Source organism: Marmota monax, unplaced genomic scaffold, assembly GCF_021218885.2.
Source record: "Marmota monax isolate L192 unplaced genomic scaffold, Marmota_monax_Labrador192_F-V1.1 WCK01_AAM20220418_F8-fsc00108, whole genome shotgun sequence".
Classification (NCBI taxonomy): domain Eukaryota; kingdom Metazoa; phylum Chordata; class Mammalia; order Rodentia; family Sciuridae; genus Marmota; species Marmota monax.
The window spans coordinates 1,274,985-1,296,601 of NW_026694593.1; the positions used below are offsets into that span (position 1 = coordinate 1,274,985).

Genomic DNA, 21,617 nt, shown 5'->3' on the forward strand with positions numbered 1-21,617 from the left:
CATAAGGAAAAAGCAAATTGAAACTACAACCCACAACAAGGGGACGGGGACATAGCTCAATGGCAGAGCACTTGCCTGGCATGTAGAAGGCCCTAGGCTTGATACCCAGCACAGAGGGAAACACAACACACACAATAGAGAGAGGGGGTGGGAGGAAGGGAGCCGGAAACAGGTCGAAATGGGTCAAAATGTTTGTGAACCACTTGGTTATAGCAGATCCAATATGCAGTTGGCCAATGGAAATAGACATCATCTTTTGAAGATCTGGATTTAGGAGTCTTAGGAAGAAAGTGGGTATTGGACAAACCCATGGAAGAAAAGGTCCAGTAGCTCTCCGAATGCTGTTGGTGGCCTTCCCAAATCCATTTCTCCCTTCCTCCTTTATAAAGGACCTAATTTTGTTCCAATATCATTCCTCCCCTATAAGCCTACATGACCTGGAAGAGGCTAAATCTATTCCTAACTCTAGGAGTTGATCCTGATTAGTTTAACCAATTACAATACACATCTTAAAGTGGATGTGGTAGTGCATGCCTATAGTCCCACCTACTCAGGACCAGCCTGGGCAACTTAGTGAGACGTTGTCTCTTGTTTTTTTTAAAAAAAGTATATATATATATATATATATATATATATATATATATATATATATATATGAATATGACATCTCTCTACATGTATATATGTGTGTATATATATATATATATAGAGAGAGAGAGAGAGAGAGACAGACAGACACACACAAAGAGATTTCTCCATCTCAAGGCTGCAAATGGTTCAAGAGCCAAGGCTTAAACCAAAGGCTAATCAATTCATGATATTGCTCAGATGACCATTGTTAGTGCACAAGTTAACCCAATCAGACCAAAATGGAAGAATGGTTTTTATTCTGAGTGGCAGAGGGTATTTCTCTTTCTTGTTGGACCTAACAGCATGTGGCCCAACTGTGCCTGCACTCATTTTGTCACCATGAAGGAAGCCAATCTAAGTCCCATACTTCAATGGAGGCAGACAGAGTAGAGAAACTAAGCATGCACTATCTTTAAATTTCTAGTATTGGGAGATGATACATTTTATTATTAAGTCATTTTGAGTTTGATTTTCTGCTTTTGTAATGAGAAGCATCCTGGCTTGAATGAAGGGATGAAGGATTGATGAATAGTAATTTTTAGGGTAGAAGGGAGCAGACTATGTGTTGCCAGCCAGCCATGGGCTGTGGATGTGAGCTATGCGCATTTGATTGTATGAGGGGACTGGCCTGACGTTGCTGCCTGATTGGTCTGTGTCACATATGTGTGCCTTTTCTCTTGCTCTGCCTGTGATCCCACATAGCACCTAAGATGGGTGTGGCTTTCCAAGATGTCAATCAACCTGCTGACCACAGGACATCACCAAGCAAGACTCCACCCTTCCAAGCCCAATCCTTTGCCTTATTTGGGTGGAATATTCTATAAATGTCTTTCTCCTAAATGAATAGAGGGGCTGGGGTGGCTCGCTTTCTTGCCTCTTGCCTCCCTTGCTCCCCTTGCCCTCAGGCATGGGAGCTGAGGTCTCAGAGCTGTACCTGACCCCGGAAAAAGATATTTCTGTGCTCGTGTGGGTTTTTATTTGCCAGCCCAGCCAGCTGGCGACAACTATGTTTACCAAATTTATTACTTACGTTAGTAAAAGAGAGATGGTAGGCATACTCATCTCTCCCAGCAGAGCAGAGTGCAAATATTCTAGTTGTAGGATTCTGGGGAGGCTGGAGTTCAGGGATTGGTAGATTTTTAGAGATTTAAGTAGAAAGACATTATCTTTAGCAGATGGTTACTCTGGTAAGACTGATAGTGGCCAGTTTATTGACAATTGTCTGACTTCATGAAGCAAGGGGCTGACACTGATCAGATGGTGTTCACTTAGGCAAACTTGTGTTGACTGATTCAACAAGTATAAACAGTACTAATAGCTATGTATTACTATGCTTACAGAATAATTAAATCAATCTCTTTATAAATTCATGGAAAAAAAAGTGTTTTTGTACCAGGGATTGAACCCAGGGGGTTTAATCACTAAGCCACATCCCTAGCCCATTTTTTATTTGATTTTGAGATACAGTCTCACTAAGTTGCTGAGGCTGGCTGCTGCTTCTTCTTTTTAATGATTTTCCTGTTATTGTTTATTTTTCATGTGATGGTGGAGATTGAACTCAGGTCCTCATGCATGCTAGGCAGGTGCTTTACCACTGAGCTACTTTGAACTTGTGATCCTCCTGCCTCATATCCTCTGGAGCCACTGGGATTACAGGCGTGCATGATCATGCCACCATGGTGGGTTCAAGAACTTTTTGGATTCTCAGGAAGAAGTAGCTCTTTCTGTTCAAGGTCAATCCCTCCATGTGTGTTCTGGTTTTGTTTTTGTCTTTGCAGTACTAGGGATTGAACCCAGGGGCATTCTGTTCTTTTTATTTTTAAAAAAAATGTTTATATATTTATTTTATTTTTATTTGGTGCTGGGATCGAACCCAGTGCTTCACACATGTGAGGCAAGTGCTCTACCACTGAGGCCCAGCCCCAGCCCCTTATTTTTTTATTTTTTAATTTTGAGACAAGGTTTTGCTAGTGGGAAGGCTGTCCTTGAACTTAAGATCTTCCTGCGTCAGCCTCCTGAACTAGGATTACAAGCATGCACCACTGTCCCTAGCTCCATATGTGTTCTTAAATCCTTTTCTTTCCAGATCAGGTTCCACGGTCACTCCCTTCCTTCAGGTTTTCTATAATGCCTGTTTCATTGAGAGTAACAGAAATTCCCCAAGTGGCCACTTAATGATGACCCAGATATCCAAGGAGAGGGTGAAGTTGATTATGTCAGAACCCTTAAAAAATTCTCACCCTTTTGCCTCCCCATGTCCATCTTCTCTTCCCAGTCTCCACTGCAGTGTGTGGGAATGTTAGCCTGAAAGTTTAGGGTACTAAATGCAATTTTACAATTTCAGTAGATCTGAACAGATTCAGCTGAGATAATGGAAAGACAGAACAGAACAGCCTTCAGGGAAGTTCAATTCTTATTTTGCTTCTCACTGGGTTCTTCTTTCTGCTTCTCTCAGCACAAGTGCTCCATTCTCTTGCATCTCTACACGGACTAAATCCTCTGTCTGCCATCCCTCCACCCCCGGCTGACCCCCTGTTCTGGGGATTGAACCCAGGGGTGCTCTACCATGCAGCTACATTCTCAGCCTTTTTTATTTTTATTTTATTTTATTTTGGTACCGGGGATTGAACTCAGGGGCAGTCGACCACTGAGCCACATCCCCAGCCCTATTTTGAATTTTATTTAGAGACAGGGTCTCACTGAGTTGCTTAGTGCCTTCCTTTTTGCTGAGGCAGGCTTTGAATCGCAGATCCTCTTGCCTCAGCCTCCTGACCTGCTGAGATTATAGGTGTGCACCACTGCACCTAACTTAAATACTTATCATTTTTTGTGGTAAGAATGTTTGAAATTGACTCTTCCCAATTTGAAATATAAAATACACTATTATTAATTTTAGTCACTAGGCTATGTCTAAAAAAAACTCTACATATAATATGTCTAACTGAAACACTGTAACCTTTGACCAACATCTTCGTGGTCCCCTATTGGCCCAGCCTCTAGTAATCAACATTCTACTCTCTGATTCTATGAGTTCATTTGTTTTAATTTCAGCATGTGAGATCACACAGTATTTGTTTTATTTAGCATAATATCCTCTAGGTTTATCCATGTTGTTGCACGTGATATAAATTCCTTTCATTTTCATTTTATTTGAGATGGGCTTGAAATCTTGGGCTCAATGACCTCCCCTCCTCAGTCTCCTGAGTTGTTGGGACTTCAGGCATTCACCAGCACACGAGGCATTTTCTTTTTAAAGGCTGAATTGTGTTCATTGTGCACTATATTGCATTTTCTTCTTTTTGTAGCTGGGGATTTATCTCAGGGCCTTGCTTATGCTAGGCAAGCACTCTGACGATGAGTTCCATCCCTGGACCCCATTTTATTTTGAGAAGGCCTCATTCAATTGCCACAGCTGGCCTTGAACTTTTAATTCTCCTGCCTCAGGCCAGCTGGGATTATGGGCATGTGCCCTGACACAAACCCACCATGTTTTCCCTTTCTTTTCTTTCCTCCCTTTCCCTTCCTTTCTTTTCTTTCTTCCTTTCTCTTCCTTCCCTTCCCTCCCCTCCCCTCCTCCCTCCCTCCCCTCTTTCTTTCAACCAGGGATTAAACCCAGGGGCACTTAACCACTGAGCCACATCCCCATCCCCAGCCCTTTTTATATTTTTATTTCTAGACACAGTATCACTAAGTTGCTTATAGCCTCATTAAGTTGCCGAGGCTGGCTTTGAACTTGTGATCCTCCTGCCTCAGCCTCCCTAGCTGCTGGGATTACGAGCCTGTGGCACCATACCTGGCCCACCCTGTTTTCTTTATCCATCTATCTGTTGATGGGCCACTTAGGTTGATTCCATAACTTGAGTATTGTTAATAATGCTGCAATGAACATGGAAATGCAGATTATCTTTTTAACATATTTAATACAATTGCTTTGGCTATATACATAGAAATAAAACATATGGTATTTTTAGTTTTTTGAGAACTTCCATGCTGTTTTCCAGAATAGCTATACTTATTTACATTCCTTCAACAGCATGCAAGGATTACCTTTTCTACATACCCTTACCAACACTTGGTATCTTTCATCTTTTTTTAAAATTTATTTTAATATTTATTTTTTTTAGTTGTAGTTGGACACAATACCTTTATTTTATTTATTTTACATGGTGCTGAGGATCAAAACCCAGGGCCTCACATGTGCTAGGCGCATGCTCTACTGCTGAGCCACATTCCCAGCCCCCCCCTTATTTAAATGTATTTATAGTTGTTGATGGACCTTATTTTATTTATTTTTATGTGGTACTGAGAACTGGAACCCAGTGCCTCACACATGCTAGGCAAGTGCTCTACCACTGAGCCACAGCCTTAGGCCTCTTTCATCTTTTTGATAGTAGCTATTCTGACAGGTGTGAGAAGATAATCTCATTTTGGTTTAATTTGAATTTCCCTAATGATTAGTGACATTCAGCTTTTTTGCATATATTTGTTGATTATTTGTATATCATCTTTTGAAAAATATTTATTTAGGCCGATTTTTAATTTTTTAAATCATTTATTTTTTATTATTTTTTGGTACTGAGAATTGAACCCAAGGGTGCTACCACTGAGCTGCACTCCCCAGCCCACTTTAGTTCTTACTTTGAGACAGAGTCTCACTAAGTTGTTAGGCCTTCTCACTAAATTACTGAGGCTGGCCTTGAACCTATAACCCTCCTATCTCTCCTCCTGAGTCACTGGGATTTCAGGCATGTCCCTCTGCATCCAGCTCTTGCCCATTTTAAAATCAGTTCATTTATCTTCTTGCTATTGAGTTGTTTGAGTTCCTTATGTGTTTTGGATCAGCCTCTTATCAGCTGTGATTTGTAAATATTTTCTCCCAATCTGTAGGTTGTTTCATCATACTGTCGATTGTTTGCTTTTCTATTAAGAAGCTTTTTACTTTGATGTAATCCTGTGTTTCTGTTTTCTCTTTCATTGTCTGAGCCTCTGGAATTAAATCCAAATAATCTTTACCCAGACCATGGCTGTATAGTTTTTCCCTAGCAGAATTTTTAATTAAAAGGGAGAAAAGTAGGGCTGGGGCTGTAGCTCAGTGATAGAGTGTTCACCTCACTCGTGCGAGACCCTGGGTTCGATCCTCAGCACCACGTAAAAATCAATAAATAAAATAAAGGTATTGTGTCCAACTACAACTAAAAAATAAATATTAAAAAAAAAGGGAGAAAATAGACAAACCCTCTAGATCAGTACCACGTACCAGTCAAACTTTGAAAGTTATTTCGCATCCCCCAAGGCACACTGACAGGTACCCCATTAACACTGAAAGGGTAGTCAAAGCTGGTGACAAGGTATGTGACAGGACAAGTCAGTTCCCAGTACCAGTTGGGTGACCCAGGTTCACTGAAGCTATGTGAGTTCCTTGGTGAGAAAATTGGATTATGTCACAAATTTTGCTTACTAGGAAGTTTCTGTTTGCCACCACTATTCAGATCATCCTTTTTTTTTTTTTTTTAACTCTTTTTTTTGAGAGAGAGAGAGTTTTTTTTTTAAATATTTATTTTTTAGTTTTCGGCGGACACATCTTTGTTTGTATGTGGTGCTGAGGATCAAACCCGGGCCGCACGCATGCCAGGCGAGTGTGCTACCACTTGAGCCACATCCCCAGCCCTTCAGATCATCCTTGAGAGGGTGATTGATGAAAATGTCCTCACATGAATTTAACTGTGGTAATGGTTCTTTTTTGCCATTATCCCTTGCACTGGAGATCATGATTTATTGGAGAGGCAGACATGCCCGTCACAGTGATTTGAGCCGAACCAAGATTCACCTGTTCAAGACTGGTGTTTTTCTGGCAGTTCAATTCCCAAGGGGGGCTTCAGGGGGTTGTTTGTCCTTTTTACCGTTTTTCCCCTTTTCTTCTCTTTCTGTGATACTGGGGATCAAACCCAGGGCCTATGTTCTATCACTGCACTATCCCCCAATACCTGTACTTTTTTACTTTAAAGGTTTGTTATTTTAATAATGTATTGCCTTATTTAATGTTTTCTTCCTGTGCTGGGTGCAGTGGCACACATCTATAATTCCAGTGACTCTGAAGGCTGCGGCAGGAGGATTACATGTGTGAGGCCAGCTGGGCAACCTAAGGAATTTAGAGAGACCCTGTTTCAAAAGAAAAAATAACAAGGGTTGGAGACTTAGCTCCGTGGTAGCGCACCTCCAGGTTCAATTCCCAGACCACACACACAAAAAATCTTTAAACATTTTTCCTTTTTAAAATTTTAGTAAAATTTTAGACTTACAGGGAAAGTACAAGAATAGTGCAAAGGGGGCTGGGGTTGTGGCTCAGTGGTAGAACACTTGCCTAGCATGTGTGAGGCCCTGGGTTTGATCCTCAGCACTACACATAAATAAATAAAGGTCTATTGACAACTAATATATATATACATACATATATATATATATATATATATATATATATATATAAACACACACATACACACACATATACATATATAAAAGGAAAAAAATTGGAAAAAAAAAGAATAGTGCAAAGATAGCCAGGTGCAGTGATGTATGCCTGTAATCCAAGCAACTTGGGAGGCTGAGGCAAGATTGCTACTTCAAAGCCAGCCTCAGTAATTTAGCGCGGCCCTAAGTAACTTAAAAAAATAAAAAGGACTGAGGATATGGCTCATAGTTTAGTGCCCCTGGATTCAATCCTGGTTTAAAAAAAATAATTCATAAAAATAAATTAACATGGAATTAATGAACAAATTGATGAATGAAACTAAAAGCTGGGTTTTATGAATAGACAAGATCTTAGCCAGGCTAAGGAAAATAAAGAGAAAACCAAAAAGAGAGAAGAGAAATAGCCATATAAATGATAAAAAGTGAGGGTCCTATGGTAAATTTCAAGCGAAGCATTTAAAATTCTAGGTAAAATGGATGAGCTTTTTAAAGGAAAATTATATGAGTAAAATTATTTAAAAAAAATAAGAATCTTGAACAGATGAATAACTACATAAGGAGCTGACCATCCATGCCTGGCTCTCCATGACCAGATAACACCCCTCTCTGAAACCTCAGCAGCGTCTTATAAATTCTGATGTTGGGATCTGAATTTACTCCCTACCTTGAAATATCAAGCCATGTAAATCATTAATCTGTTAACTGCTCTTGTATTATGTTTGCCAGAACCCTGTTGGCTATAAATTCCTAAGACAACCCTCTTTGTAACTTTTCGTGCTATAAAGACCTTTTCTTCCCTGAGAGCTGGGCTGTTCTCTGTCCTGGGTTTCGGGTGAGATAGCCGCTGGCCAACTCTCTTCGTGTACACAATATAAGCTTGATCTAATTTGGTTAAAAAAAAGAAAAAAGAAGTTGAAAAGTTTTTAAAATATCAAGGATCACTGTAAAGCTTCCAGATTCTGATGATTTTTAGAAGCCAGGTCAGTCTAACCTTTGTTGTCCTTGCAGTACTTGGGATCAAACCTAGGGCTTTGCATAAGATATAGGTCCAGCACTCTACCGCTGAGCTTTGTCCCTAGCTCTAGTCCAGCCCCCCAATCCCCATACCAGGGACTGAACCTAGGTACATTAACCACTGAGCCACACCCCACCCCTTTTTATTTTGCAACAACTTCTCCCTAAGTTGTTTAGGGCGTTGTTAAGTTGCTTAGGCTGGCTTTGAATTTGTGAATTTCCTGCCTCAGCCTCCCAAGCTGCTGGGATACAGGCATATGCCACCTGGCCCACCTCAAATCTAATCTAAATGGGACAATAATCCCTAAATTACTCAAAGAAGAGAAAAAAAATTAAATGTTTGCCAAGTAATTTTTCAAAGCTAGCATAAATTCATAACTTTATTTTTTTAAGGAGAGGGGGTACTGGGGATTGAACCAAGGGCCTGGCCCATGCTAGGCAAACACTCTTATCACTGAGCTACATCCCTAGTCCCCACAATTACATTAAAAAATATATATATATTTTTTTTAGTTTTAGGTGGACACAATATCTTTATTTTTTGTTTTTATATGGTGCTGAGAATTGAACCCAGTGCCTCACGCATGCTAGGCAAGCGTGCTACCACTTGAGCCACATCCCCAGCCCCAATTACAATTTTTAAAATACCAAAAGCTCACCTGTGAATACTGATGCAAAACTCATAAACAAAATATCAGAAAATCAAATCCAGTCGTGTATTAAAAGAATGATGTCTCAAGATGAATTAGATTATTTGAAAATAGAAGGAGTGTTCAACATTAAGAAAACTACCATTAACATAGGTGATTTGTTGTGTACCTGTAATTCCAGTAACTGGGAGGCTGAGGCAGGAGGATCACAAGTTCCAGATTGGTCTTGGCAATTCAGTTTTGACCCTGTTTCAAAGAAAAAATAAAAAAGGGCTGGGGTTTATAGCTTAGTGGTAGATGGCCCTGAGTGTAATCCGCAGTAAAAAAACACACACATGCAGGGGGAAAAAAAAAGTCTAGTATCAGAATTATTTGTAATAATACATAAAAAAAAGAATACTTATAAGATTACATCAATCCTACCAAATTGCTAAAATTTAACACCTGTTCCCGCAAAAAACTCTTTTTTTTTAAACTTTATTTATTTATATGTTGTGCTGCGGTGCAAACCCAGAGCCTTGCACAAGCTAGGTAAGTGCTTTTACTGCTGAGCCACAACCCCAACCCTGCAAAAAATTCTTGTTAAACTAGGTGTAGTGGCATACACTTGAAATCTCTGTGACATGGGAGGTTGAGGCAGGAGGCCCACCTGGGCATTTTAGCAAGACCCTGTCTCAAAATAAAATAAAATAAAAATAATCCAGAAATATAATGGCACCCGTGTGTATATGTGTGTGTGTGTGTATACACCTGCCGGTTCACATGATAAAGATGGCTTTTGTAAGGAATTCACTTTATTTATTAAATACTGAAAGTAAAACACCATAAGTCGATTTTTAAATGAATTTGTATTCTATTAATCATATTTGCAATGTAAACATCTTTGAAAAAGAAAGCATTCTGTATTATTTATTATTCCATCTAGATTTTCTGGCATCTCCAAGGTACCCTATATGTTGAAATGTCCTGGCCTTGTCTGGTTTGGTAGCGAAGGCCTGTAATCTTGTGATCCCACGATTTGGGAGGCTGAGGAGGCTCACAGGTTGGAGGCCAGCCTCAACAATTTAGTGAGGCCCTAAGCAATTTAACGAAACCCTGTCTCAAAATAAAAAATAAATAGGGCTGGGGATGTAGCTCAGTGGGAAGGCTCCCCTGGGTTCAATTCCCAGTACGGAAAAGGGATAAAAAGAAAAACTGGCCTCCCGTATTAACTCAAACGCCTTGGCAGTCAAGACTTTTCATTATCTAGCCCCGATATCCGGCCGGCCAAACCAAATGTCGCAGACCCCAGAAGAGCCCGTTTCATAACTTAGGCCTCTCCAGGCCTCAACCGGCTGTTTTAACTTCCTTTTCTTAATTGTCCCCGCAACCCGAGCACCTTGTCCTGATGCTTACTATACAACTCTATTCTACGTAGTTGCCCGCGCGCTATTCGGCCACGTAACCGCAAGACGGCGGCATGTCTCGACACACATTGCCAGGCGCACGGAAATGAAAAACAAAACCAGAGAGGCTTTAAATGACCTTTGGAACGAATCATTTCCCTTTCCCTTAACAGGTAACTGAAACGAAATGGGAGCCACAGGAAGGCTTTCGCCCTGGGTAGAGGTTTAGACGCCACGCAAACGCACTAGAATTCGGGGGAAAACCTGATTAATTCCCTGACTCATGCGTATTGTCTCCTCGTTTACCAATGTGCCCACAACAAAGATGGATTCTCTCAGGCAGCCCGCTTCGCCACCGCCCCCCCCCCCCCCGCCCCGAAAACTATGCATTTAAATTAAGCGTAGCAGCCATTCTTCTTGAGGGCAAAGCGCAAGCCGGAAAGTCACACCTTACCTTGTCTCAGAAACTCCAGACGCCATTAAATCACCAAGTGTCCAATCGGAATCGACATTTTCACCGGAACCGCTCGGCCTCGCGACCGGAAGAGGGTGTGCGTAAGGGCGTTGGGGGCGGAAGTGACGGGAAAGTGGTAGTGGGGTAGTTGGCGGGTGGTTGAGTAGAGCCGGTCGCCATGTCCGCGGGGAGCGCGACACATCCTGGAGCTGGAGGGTAAAGCTTCGTGGGCGAGGGCATCGTAGCGGGTTTGAGGGCATAGTAGAGGCGGAGGGACCATGGGAAGCTGCGTACGCGTGGAGGGGTACTTAAGCTTAATGGAAGGCCAGATTTTTAGGGAGAAGGGTATTGAGCAGGCCTCGGGCCCCTGAAAAGGGCTGGCAAGGATCGGAGGGGAAGGGAACCAGGAATTTATGGAAGTGCGAGGCAAGGAGAAGGCAAAAAATAAGGGCATGTGGGACCGAGAGAAGTCTTTCGATTGAGGTTATGGGGAAAGGAAGAGTTTAGGAAAGGATTGAAAGAAATGGGGTTTGAAGGAAATGCTGTACTTGTCTAAGGAGAGATGGGAATTTTAGACCTGGTAGGAGGTAGACGAATATGGAACATGATAGACGGGAAATGGGGTGCTGAGGCATAGTAAGGGAAGAATGGTACACAAGAACGCTTTAGGGCTTAATGTTTTCCTTTTTCTACCCGTAGGCGCCGCAGCAAATGGGACCAACCTGCTCCAGCCCCACTTCTCTTCCTCCCACCGGCGGCCCCAGGTGGTGAGGTCTCTAGCAGTGGGGGAAGTCCTGGGGGTGCCACAGCCGCTCCCTCAGGAGCCTTGGATGCTGCTGCTGCTGTGGCTGCCAAGATCAATGCCATGCTCATGGCCAAAGGGAAGCTGAAACCAACACAGAATGCTGCTGAGAAGGTATTCAAAATCAACGTCTGGGCTAATTGCAATTTTAGGAGTTTTATAATGCTGTAATCTCATATTTGTTACTGTTAATGAAGGAGAATAGGGATGCTGTAATTTAAATATTGTTTAGTTTTGGAGCATTACTGATGATATTTTAGATGGCAGTTTTGATTGGGCTGGTTTCATTTATGGATTGAGTAACTTGTGCTTGTATGCTTCACTCAAGTTCTATTGCTTTAATCATTTAAAAGCAATGTAACCTGTTTTTGTTGTTGTTGGAACTTTGTTTACTTATTTATATGTGGTAATGAGGATTGAACCCAATGCCTCACATATGCTAGGCAAGCGCTCTACCACTGAGCCATAACCCCAGCCTCTGTAATCTTTTTTTTTTTTTTAAATATTTATTTTTTAGGTGTAGTTGTATACAATGCCTTTATTTTATCTATTTATTTTTATGTGGTGCTGAGGATCGAACCCAGGGCCTTGCACTAGGTGAGCGCTCTACTGCTGAGCTACAACCCCAGCCCTGAAATCTGTTTTTGATATACTTACTTTGTTCCTGAAGTCAGAATAATTCAAGTAAATTAACTGAATTTAAGAGTGTTGCTTCTAATTAGAATCTACTAACTTTAATAACTGTGTTATTAAACTTTAACTAAAATAGAGTTATAATTTGTATTTGGGTTAGTGTGTTATTTTCGTATAGATTATGAGGGTGTTATTTTATAAAATTTCTGGTATAATTAGAATCTTAACGCTTAGAAGGGGTCTGATTGAAACTTTTTGTGGGGGAGGTTACTAGGGATTGAACTCAGGGGCACTCAACCACTGAGCCATATCCCCAGCCCCATTTTGTATTTAATTTAGAGATAGGGTCTCACTTGAGTTGTTTAGCACCTTGCTTTTTCGGATGCTGGCTTTGAACTTGAAGTTGTCCTGTCTCAGCCTCCAAAGCTCCTGGGATTACAGTGTGCACCACGGAACCCAGCTGATGGAAACTTTTATTTATTTTTAGTTGTAGTTGGATCCAATACCTTTATTTTATACTTATTTTTATGTGGTGCTGAGGATCGAACCCAGGGCCTCACACATGCAAGGCGAGCGCTCTGCTGCTGAGCCACAGCTCCAGCCCTGAAACTTTTACTTAGCCATAGAAAGCAAGAATTTATATACAGAATAATGATGATAATGTCTAGTGGTATAATTACAAAATATGCTTTGTAAACTTTTTAAACTTTTTGGGGGGGAAGGGGTACTGAGGATTTGACCCAGGTACTGAACTACATCCCCAGCCCATTTTATATTTTGAGACAGAATCTCACAAGGTTGCTGAGACTGGGCTCAAACTTGTAATCCTCCTCCCTCGGCCTCTCCAGTTGCTAGGACTATAGACATGCATCACCACCTGGGTCCTTTATAAACTTAAAAAAAAAAAAAACATCTTTGCAATCATGATTATTACTGGTTAACACAGGAAGAAAATTAGGCTCCTGAGAGTAAAGTAACACAAGATTTGTTAATTGTGAGCACAGGCACAGGTGACTTCAAGGTCACCTCATACAATTGGTTGTTCATTTTTTTTGGTTGAAAGCCTCTAGAATTGTGTTCCATAGTATCTCTTTCCCTTGTAATTACTGCTTGAAAAAAAAATTTGACTTAAATTAGTCTTTACAGTCCCATCATTCCTGTGAAGATATAAGTTCTGTGTTTGAATATGCAATTTTTTTTGAGCCTTCCAGTTCTATAGAATGTTTATCAGTAAGGCCAAAACAAATAACCTGTTTGGATGCTGAAATATTAAAGTTCTGAGAGTTGGAGAGAAATTTTAGTGAATTAAAAATTCAGTATAGAGGAACTAGGGATATAGCTCAGTTGGTAGAATGCTTGCCTTGCATGCACAAGGCCCTGGGTTCAATCCCAAGCACACACCACACACACACACACACACAATCAGTATTTTTTATGATTTGCAAAGATTATATAGGTCAGTTATCCCTTTCTAAGGTCTTTGAGGAAAAAAATAAAAAATTAAAAGCACATTGACAGCTGGGAATGGTGGCACACACCTGTAATCCCAGCAACTCCAGAGCCTGTGGCAGGAGAATGGAAAGGTTGAGGCCATCCTGAGCTATGTAGCAAGGCCCTGTCTCAAAATTTAAACAATAAATAAATAAAAAGGGGTATGGATGTAGTTCAATGGTTAAGAACATCCTGGGTTCAGTCTCAGTACGGCAACAACAAAATTAGCATATTGGCAAAGGAATAGTACTTGAATATTTAGACTCATTTTTTTTCTCTTAAAATTAATCTTTAAAATGATAGTTGAGGCAGGGTGGTACATTCTTTTTTTTAACTTTTTTTTTTTTTTTACGAGAGAGTAGAGAGAGAGAATTTTTTTTAATATTTATTTTTTAGTTATCGGCGGACACAACATCTTTGTATGTGGTGCTGAGGATCGAACCCGGGCCGCATGCATGCCAGGCGAGCGCGCTACCGCTTGAGCCACATCCCCAGCCCAGGTGGTACATTCTTATAATCCCAATGATTCAAGAGTCTGGAGCAGTAGTAACACGAGTTCAAGGCCAGCCTGGGCAACATAGTAGGACTTATCTCAGAGTAACATAAAAAGGACCAGGAAAGTAGCTTAGTGTTATATCACTTGCCTAGCCTGCAAGGCCTTGGTTTCAACCCCCTCTACCCCTGGATAATTTCCTGGAAGCAACATGAAATATAAAAGTATACTGGATTTAGACGAAATACTACCTGGCTTTGACATCTTGAACCTCGGTTTGACATCTTGAACCTCAGTTTTCTTTATTTAATTAGGTGTATATGATAGCAGAATGCGTTTTTGATGCATTGTACACAATGCAGCACAACTTTTCATTTCTCAGTATATGATGTAGCATTGTACCATATATGCAGTCATACATATGTCTAGGGTGATAATGTCCATCACGTTCCACCATCTTTACTATCCCCAAATCCCCTCTTGAACCTCAGTTTTCTAATAGGTAATACATACTGGCACTGTCCAGTGTGGTAGTTGCAGTTATGTACAGCCATATAAATTAAATGTAATATAAAATCCTATTTTTTAGTCACATTAGCCACATTTAAAGAGCTATAGAGAAACATGGTGGTTAATGGTAACCATATTGGACTGCTCAGATATAGAATACTTGATTATCACAAATTCCTGTCCAACAATATAGATATTTTGATATTTACCTTTAGAGGTGTGTGTGTGTAATTGAACCCCGAGATGCTTTACCATTGAACACTAAACTACACCCCAACCCTTTTTTTTTTTTTTTTTTTGAGACCGGCTTGCTAAGTTGCTTATGTCCTTGCTAAATTACTGAGCCTGGCTTCAAATTTGGGATCCTCCTGCCTTAGCCTCCCAGGTTGATGGGATTGTAGGCATGTACCACCATGCCCAGCTTGCCTCCACGTTTAAAAAAATGCATCTAACATCTACATTAAACAAGGTTTTTATTTTTACTTATTTATTTATTTATTTTTAAATTTTTTCTGCTGGTTCTAGAGATCGAACTTAGGGTCTCACTCATGGTAGGCATGTGCTGTAAAACAGCATTTTATTTTTCTTGAACAGGCCCCCCACACACACACACCACCACCACCAGCTCTAGAGTTGTTCATGGTTTAAATTGAAATCAGATTAGGGGCTGGGGTTGTAGTAGAGCAGATGCCTAACACATGCGAGGCCCTGGGTTCACCACCACATTAAAATAAAGGTATTGTGTCCAACTGCAACTAAAAAAAAAATATTTAAAAATAAATTGAAATCAGATTAGATTTTTTTTTTTCATATTGAAGGGATTTTGAGATTATTGCAAGGAGAGAATTAGTTGAATGTGATGAGTTGTGATTAGGGGTTACCAGAAGGTAACTTGGCTATTGTATGAATGAGGTGTATGGGTTTGTGCATTCTCTCTATGCTGTATATTTTACTATATGTACAGTCCCTGGATTGAACTGTAAATTTGGACCTTTAATTTTTCTTTCTAGAATTTTGCAGCTTCTAGCTCATAGAGTTTCCATGATGATGGGGTCATAAAAGTGCACACAGGGTCAAGGTCACAAATCTTGATGGTGGCCTTCAAATAAATTGTCTGTACTTGGTGTCATTGTTTATTTCCTTTTTATATCTTTTATGAAGACTGAATTTAAAAAGTGTTGGTAGGTAAAGAATTAAAGAGATGATGGAAATAGTAAAGGGATAGTTTTAAACTAGACAACTAAATGAGTATTTTATATATAAACACCATAATCTAATTTCTTTGTCTTTGTAGCTTCAGGCCCCTGGCAAAGGCCTAACTAGCAATAAAAGCAAGGATGACCTGGTGGTAGCTGAAGTAGAAATCAATGATGTGCCCCTCACGTGTAGGAACTTGCTGACTCGAGGACAGACACAAGACGAGGTGCGAAAGAGTTGGGACTCTTGGGAAAAGTGGCATGTGAATAAAGAAAAAAACACGTCTGAGCTCAAGTAGAAGTCAGATATCTGTGAGGGGGATTTGGGTTCATGTTTTCAAAATCAGATCGAGTTTAATTTAACTGCAGAAGTGGTAATGAAACAGATGGGTGAATCCCGTTTGTTTAAGAAACCATAGAATAAGAATTTAAGATATAGAAGTTTTTCCTGCCTTAATTGATAGAATGAATGAGTTGTGATGGAAATTTATCTTGCTGTCATTGAAATCCATAAGTACCGCATCTTTTTATCAACATAATTATGTATTCATAATTATACATTTATATGTATCGTGACTTTTTGATATGTATATATAATCTTTTTAATAGAATGTTTTCTTCTTTTAGATCAGCCGACTTAGTGGAGCTGCTGTGTCAACTCGAGGGAGGTTCATGACCACTGAGGAGAAAGCTAAAGTGGGACCAGGGTGTGTGTGTATGCTTGTCCTCTGGTTTGGGGAAGGATTGGGCATTTGACTCATTTCATATTTTTCATTTCTAGGTAATATATGTAAAGGATGTTTGGTTTGGGGTGGGGGTGCATGATTTGCAGCATAATGTTGGGCTTCTTAAATAGGTGTGAGAAATATTGGCAGCTAGCTGGTCATAGTGGTGCACGACTGTAATATCAGTTAATTGGGAAGCTGCGGCAGGAGATTCATAAATTAAGGTTAGCTTAGGCAATTTACACAAGACCCCATCTCAAAATAAAAAGTAAAAGGACTGGGGATGTAGTAAAGTGCCCCTATGTTTAATCCTGGGTACTGAAAGTTTAATAAAAAAAAGATGTTGACAGGTATTTTTCTGTCACTTTTCCTATTTTATTTCACTTTTTTTTAAATTGTAAGAAACAAATTACAAGAAATCATACAAGAACGTAATAATGGTTAACATTTTTTTTATTATTATTTTTATGTGGTGCTGAGGATCGAACCCAGGGTCTAGCATGTGCTAGGCGAGCGCTCTACCACTGAGTCACAACCCCTCTCCAAATGGTTAAAATTTAACATGTATGCTTCTGAACTTTTTTCCTGTGGAATTTGTCCCCCCACAAATGGGTTAGGATTGAACCTGGGCTTCATGTATGTTACTAAGCACAGGCTTTACCACTGACTTATCTCTGGTCCCTCCCTTTAAATAAGGAAAAGTTCAGTCAGGCTTGATGGTGCATGCCTATAATCCCAGTGGCTTGAGAGGCTGAGGCAAAAGGATCACAGGTTCAAAGCCAGCCTCAGTAACTTAGTGAGAATGTGTCTTAAAATAGAAATACAAAGGGCTGGAGATCTAGCTCAATGGTAAAGTACCTTTGGGTTCAATCCCCAGTACCTAAAATAAAATTTCAGCCTGGCGGAGTGGCACATGTCTTAATCCCAGTGATTTGGGATTGATCCAAGTTCAAAGCCAGCCTCAGCAATATTGCCAGGCCCTAAGTAATTTAGCAAGACCCTGTATCAAATTTTTAAAGAATTGGAAGGGCTGGCTCAACGGTTAAGTGTCCCGGAGTTTAATCAGCACCCCCACACACACTAAATGATGATCATTAGCTGTAGATTATCCAATTAATCTCAATTTAGATTTTTGTTTCTTTTTTTTTTTAAATTTTTTTTATTAGTTGTTCAAAACATTACAAAGCTCTTGACATATCATATTTCGTACATTTGATTCAAGTGGGTTATGAACTCCCATTTTTACCTCGTATACAGATTGCAGAATCACATCGGTTACACATCCACGTTTTTACATAACTGCCATACTAGTCTGTTGTATTCTGCTGGGATAGGAAGGGCAGCAGAATAGATTTTTTTCTTTCATTATTAATATTTTAGCTTTACTCTCCGTTGACAAGTATTCAGGAAATGAGACTCCCACTCCCACCAGTGATACTGGATTGAACCCAGGGTATTCTAACACCAAGATGCATGCTACATTTTCAGACCTTTTTATTTTTTATTGAGACAAGGTCTTGCTAAGTTGCTGAGGCTGGCTTCCAACTTAGAATCCTCCTGCCTCAATCTCTTGAGTTGTTAAGGTAACAACTATGCACCACCATGCCCTGTTTTGGGGGATTTGGGTGTTTGGTTATTGTTTTTTGTGGTGCTGGTGATAGAATCCAGGGCTTGCAAGGCAAGCATTCTACCAACTGAGCTATATCCCCAGCCCTGTGGGGTTTTTTTGTGTGTGTGTGTGCGCGCGTGCGCACGCGCGCACACATGCGCCTACCTAGGGATTAAACCTATGGCCTTGGTTATTTTTTATTGTGGTACTGGCAGTTGCACCCAGAGGCCCTTGAACATTGAGTTACAACTTATGTACTTATTGTGATCCTTCTGCCTCAGTTTTCCTAGTCCCTGAGATTACAAATAAAATTTTACCCTTTTTAAAGTTTTTCCTATCTCTTCTTGCTGTCCTGGGGGGGGGGGGGTTTGAAGCTAGGGTCTGGTGAGTAATAGGCATGTGCTCTACCACTAAACTACATCCCCATCCCTTTTTTTTATATATATATATATATATATTTTTTTTTTTTTTTTAGATGTTTTATTAATTTATTTATATACGATGCTCTGAATTGAACCCAGTGCCTCATAATATGCTAGGCAAGCTACCACTGATACATCCCCAGCTCCTTAACATTTTTTGGACAGAGTCTTGGCTAAATTTTCTAGGCTGCTCTTAAATTTATCATCCTCTTCCCTCAGCCTGCAGAGCAGCTGGGATTACAGGTCTGCGTCACCACGCCCAGCTGTTGTTTTGTTTTAAAACATATTTTCTTCTGCTGGGGATTAACCCTTGGGCCTGAAGCATGCTAAGCTTGTGCTCTCCACCTTGCTACATCACTAACAGGAAATTCAGTGTTTTTAATATTGGCTTTTAATTTTGAATGTGTCTTAAAATAAAAATACAAAGGGCTGGTTTTTTAGCTGCTGTTTTGAACTTGGTTATTAATTTTTTTTAAAACCTGCCATTTCTTAGCCATATGTAATCGTTGACTACTTTCTTCATTATATAAATCTAAACTTTTAGACTTTTAGAATCTAAAGTGTCTTCTTAGTCGATGCAGGACCTTTTAAAAGTTTGTATGTTATCATCACTTTCCCCATTATTTTGGATACTCAAGCCTATATTTGCATGAATCCATATGAGCAGATTTGACCTCTCTGTGGGCCATTTAACAAGGAAAATTTATAGCCTCAGCTATAAAGCCATGTTCTTAGAAACTACCAGCAAAAGCTCCTGTTTCTTGTTTGTAAACTTCAAACATTACAAATTAGATTTGGGGCTGGGGATGTGGCTCAAGCGGTAGCGCGCTCGCCTGGCATGCGTGCGGCCCGGGTTCGATCCTCAGCACCACATACAAACAAAGATGTTGTGTCCGCCGAAAACTAAAAAATAAACATTAAAAAAATTCTCTCTCTCACTCTCTCTTTAAAAAAAAAAAAATTAGATTTGGCCATGCCAGGCATGTTGGTGTACACCTGTAATCTTACAATTTGGGAGGCTGAGGCAGGAGAATTACAAGTTCAAAGGGCTGGGGATATAGCTCATTGGTAAAGCCCCTCTGGGTTCAGTCCCTAATCCCCTCAGTCCTTTTTCCCTCAAAATTTTGGTGAGCCATTTGGCTCCTTTGCTTTTGACCAGTTTGGGATCAGCCTTTTGCATTTCTCTTTGTAGGGATCGTCCATTGTATCTTCATGTTCAGGGCCAGACACGGGAATTAGTGGACAGTAAGTAATGTTTTTGGCTCACATATTATTTCTTGGGAAGCGCAAAGTTTTGGGCTGTGTATATCAAATCTGCAAGCTGTTCCTGATGGCTCTTCTGAAGTCTTTACCAGCTACACACCAGCATGTATGGGGAGCCACATATTTTGGCTAACCTAAAAAGTGGATTAGTGCTTTGAATAATTGAACATTTCTCCTGTCTTTGTCATTGGGCACCAGTCAGTTCATTCAGTTCTTTAGTATACTGTCTGTCTTTATTTTTCCCTAGGAGCTGTAAACCGAATCAAGGAAATTATCACCAATGGGGTGGTGAAGGCTGCCACAGGGACAAGTCCAACTTTTAATGGTGCAACAGTCACTGTCTATCACCAACCAGCACCCATTACTCAGCTGTCTCCAGCTGTTAGCCAGAAGCCTCCCTTCCAGTCAGGGGTATGTTTTGGCAAGGGGTTGTTGTTTCTATAAAAATGGTATGTGCTATATACCACATAATACGCGTGAAGGAAAACCCCTAAAATTCTGACCTGAGAGTTAATCTGCTACTGGTATCCTATTAGTGTGCTACTAATACGTTCTCACTATATCTTTATTCTGATATAATGTAGGAAGGGGATTGAGAAGAGCAAAGGGTATAAACAGTACAACGTGAAAATAGTTTTAATTTTGTATTTGTAAACTTCATGGCAACTGGAGGACCAAGAAGGCTGAGTCTGATGAAGCAAGACTTTGCTGATACACTCCTCCTAGAAAAAAGGGTTGAAGAGAGCAGCCCTCGTTGGAGAAAATTTTGGGGCTGACTGTACGACCCAACATTCTACTCCAGTTTTACAGCCCACTCTGTGCTGTGATTTTTTGATTGACTTGAATCAGTGGAAGGGAAGTGAATGTGCTTATTCGAATTTGGATCCTGGATTTTTGCTTTGCAAATATCTCTTGTTGAATAAGGTGTTTATTTTGTGGGTAAGGTAGATGCATGAATATGAAGGGGTTTTCTGTTTTTGTTATATGTTTTTTTTTTGTGGTGCTGGGAATCGAACCCAGGGCCTAGAACATGCTAGGCATGTTACACTCGCAGCACCTGAAGTTTTTATTTAAATTAAGCTTTTTGATAGAATTTGTATTAGAAATTGTAGAGTATTCTTGTAGAAGTGATCAAATGTGTCTTGGGGATTAAAATATTTTGTGTAACAGTTTTCTACAGTATTAGGATTTTGTATGTATTTGTGTGGGGAAGTAGTGGGGTTTGAACCCAAGGCCTCACATGCTAGGCAAACACTCTTAACACTGAGCTATATCCCCACCCCGAGGATTAGGATTTAACTATTTAATTTCTGTTTAATCTGATGTATTTTGTTCTTCCTACAGATGCATTATGTTCAAGATAAATTATTTGTGGGTCTAGAACATGCTGTGCCCACTTTTAATGTGAAGGAGAAAGTGGAAGGTCCAGGCTGCTCCTATTTGCAGCACATTCAGATTGAAACAGGTGCCAAAGTCTTCCTACGGGGCAAAGGTTCAGGCTGCATTGAGCCAGCATCAGGCCGAGAAGCTTTTGAACCTATGTATATTTACATCAGGTACGGATGGATCGGGCAGAATTCTTGTCATTTTGACTGTAACAAGCTAGAATGATTCAGAACAAACAAGCAAAAAAGGCTTAATGATATTAGGGATTTAGGTAAACACTAGGAGTAATCACTTAATATTTAGTTAATAAAAATAACTGAATTAAGTCTGTGTGTCTTTAATATTCAGGTCCTTAGGTCTTATATAAGTCTGTGATCATAAATGAGCTATGATAAGCTTAAAATAACTTCCAGTTAAAGCTAATATTTTATGAACTTAAAGTATTTCTTATGCCAAGAAGTATCATTGCCCAGAGAAAGACAAAAT

At 40.1% G+C, this 21,617-nt stretch overlaps 2 protein-coding genes and 1 non-coding gene across 7 annotated transcripts in view; 2 read left to right on the forward strand and 1 right to left on the reverse strand.

Annotated features, from left to right (window-relative positions):
• Positions 1–10,736, reverse strand: part of Rxfp4 (relaxin family peptide/INSL5 receptor 4) — a 24,218-nt gene extending 13,482 nt beyond the window's left edge. For 2 of the 3 annotated variants that reach the window (XR_006846636.2, XR_006846635.2), the window contains exons 1-2: positions 10,602–10,736; positions 8,932–9,008 (exon numbers count right to left, since the gene is read on the reverse strand). The gene's annotated coding sequence lies outside the window, so the exon portion shown is untranslated. Of the gene's footprint in view, positions 1–8,931; positions 9,009–10,157; positions 10,440–10,601 lie in introns of those variants that run through there. The other variant, XR_006846637.2, reaches the window with a different exon arrangement.
• Khdc4 (KH domain containing 4, pre-mRNA splicing factor) overlaps positions 10,702–21,617 on the forward strand; it is a 19,744-nt gene continuing 8,828 nt past the window's right edge. For all 3 annotated transcript variants that reach the window (XR_006846641.2, XM_046422005.2, XM_058571911.1), the window contains exons 1-7: positions 10,702–10,817; positions 11,301–11,517; positions 15,825–15,953; positions 16,354–16,433; positions 19,675–19,727; positions 19,993–20,156; positions 21,090–21,301. Coding sequence is in view for 2 of the 3 variants with exons in the window: in XM_046422005.2 (XP_046277961.1) it covers positions 10,780–10,817; positions 11,301–11,517; positions 15,825–15,953; positions 16,354–16,433; positions 19,675–19,727; positions 19,993–20,156; positions 21,090–21,301 (893 nt within the window). In the remaining variant the exon portion in view is untranslated. The remainder of the gene's footprint in view (positions 10,818–11,300; positions 11,518–15,824; positions 15,954–16,353; positions 16,434–19,674; positions 19,728–19,992; positions 20,157–21,089; positions 21,302–21,617) is intronic.
• Positions 20,411–20,539, forward strand: LOC124077568 (small Cajal body-specific RNA 4). Its single transcript, XR_006846655.1, has one exon. It is a non-coding gene; the product is annotated as a small Cajal body-specific RNA 4 (non-coding RNA).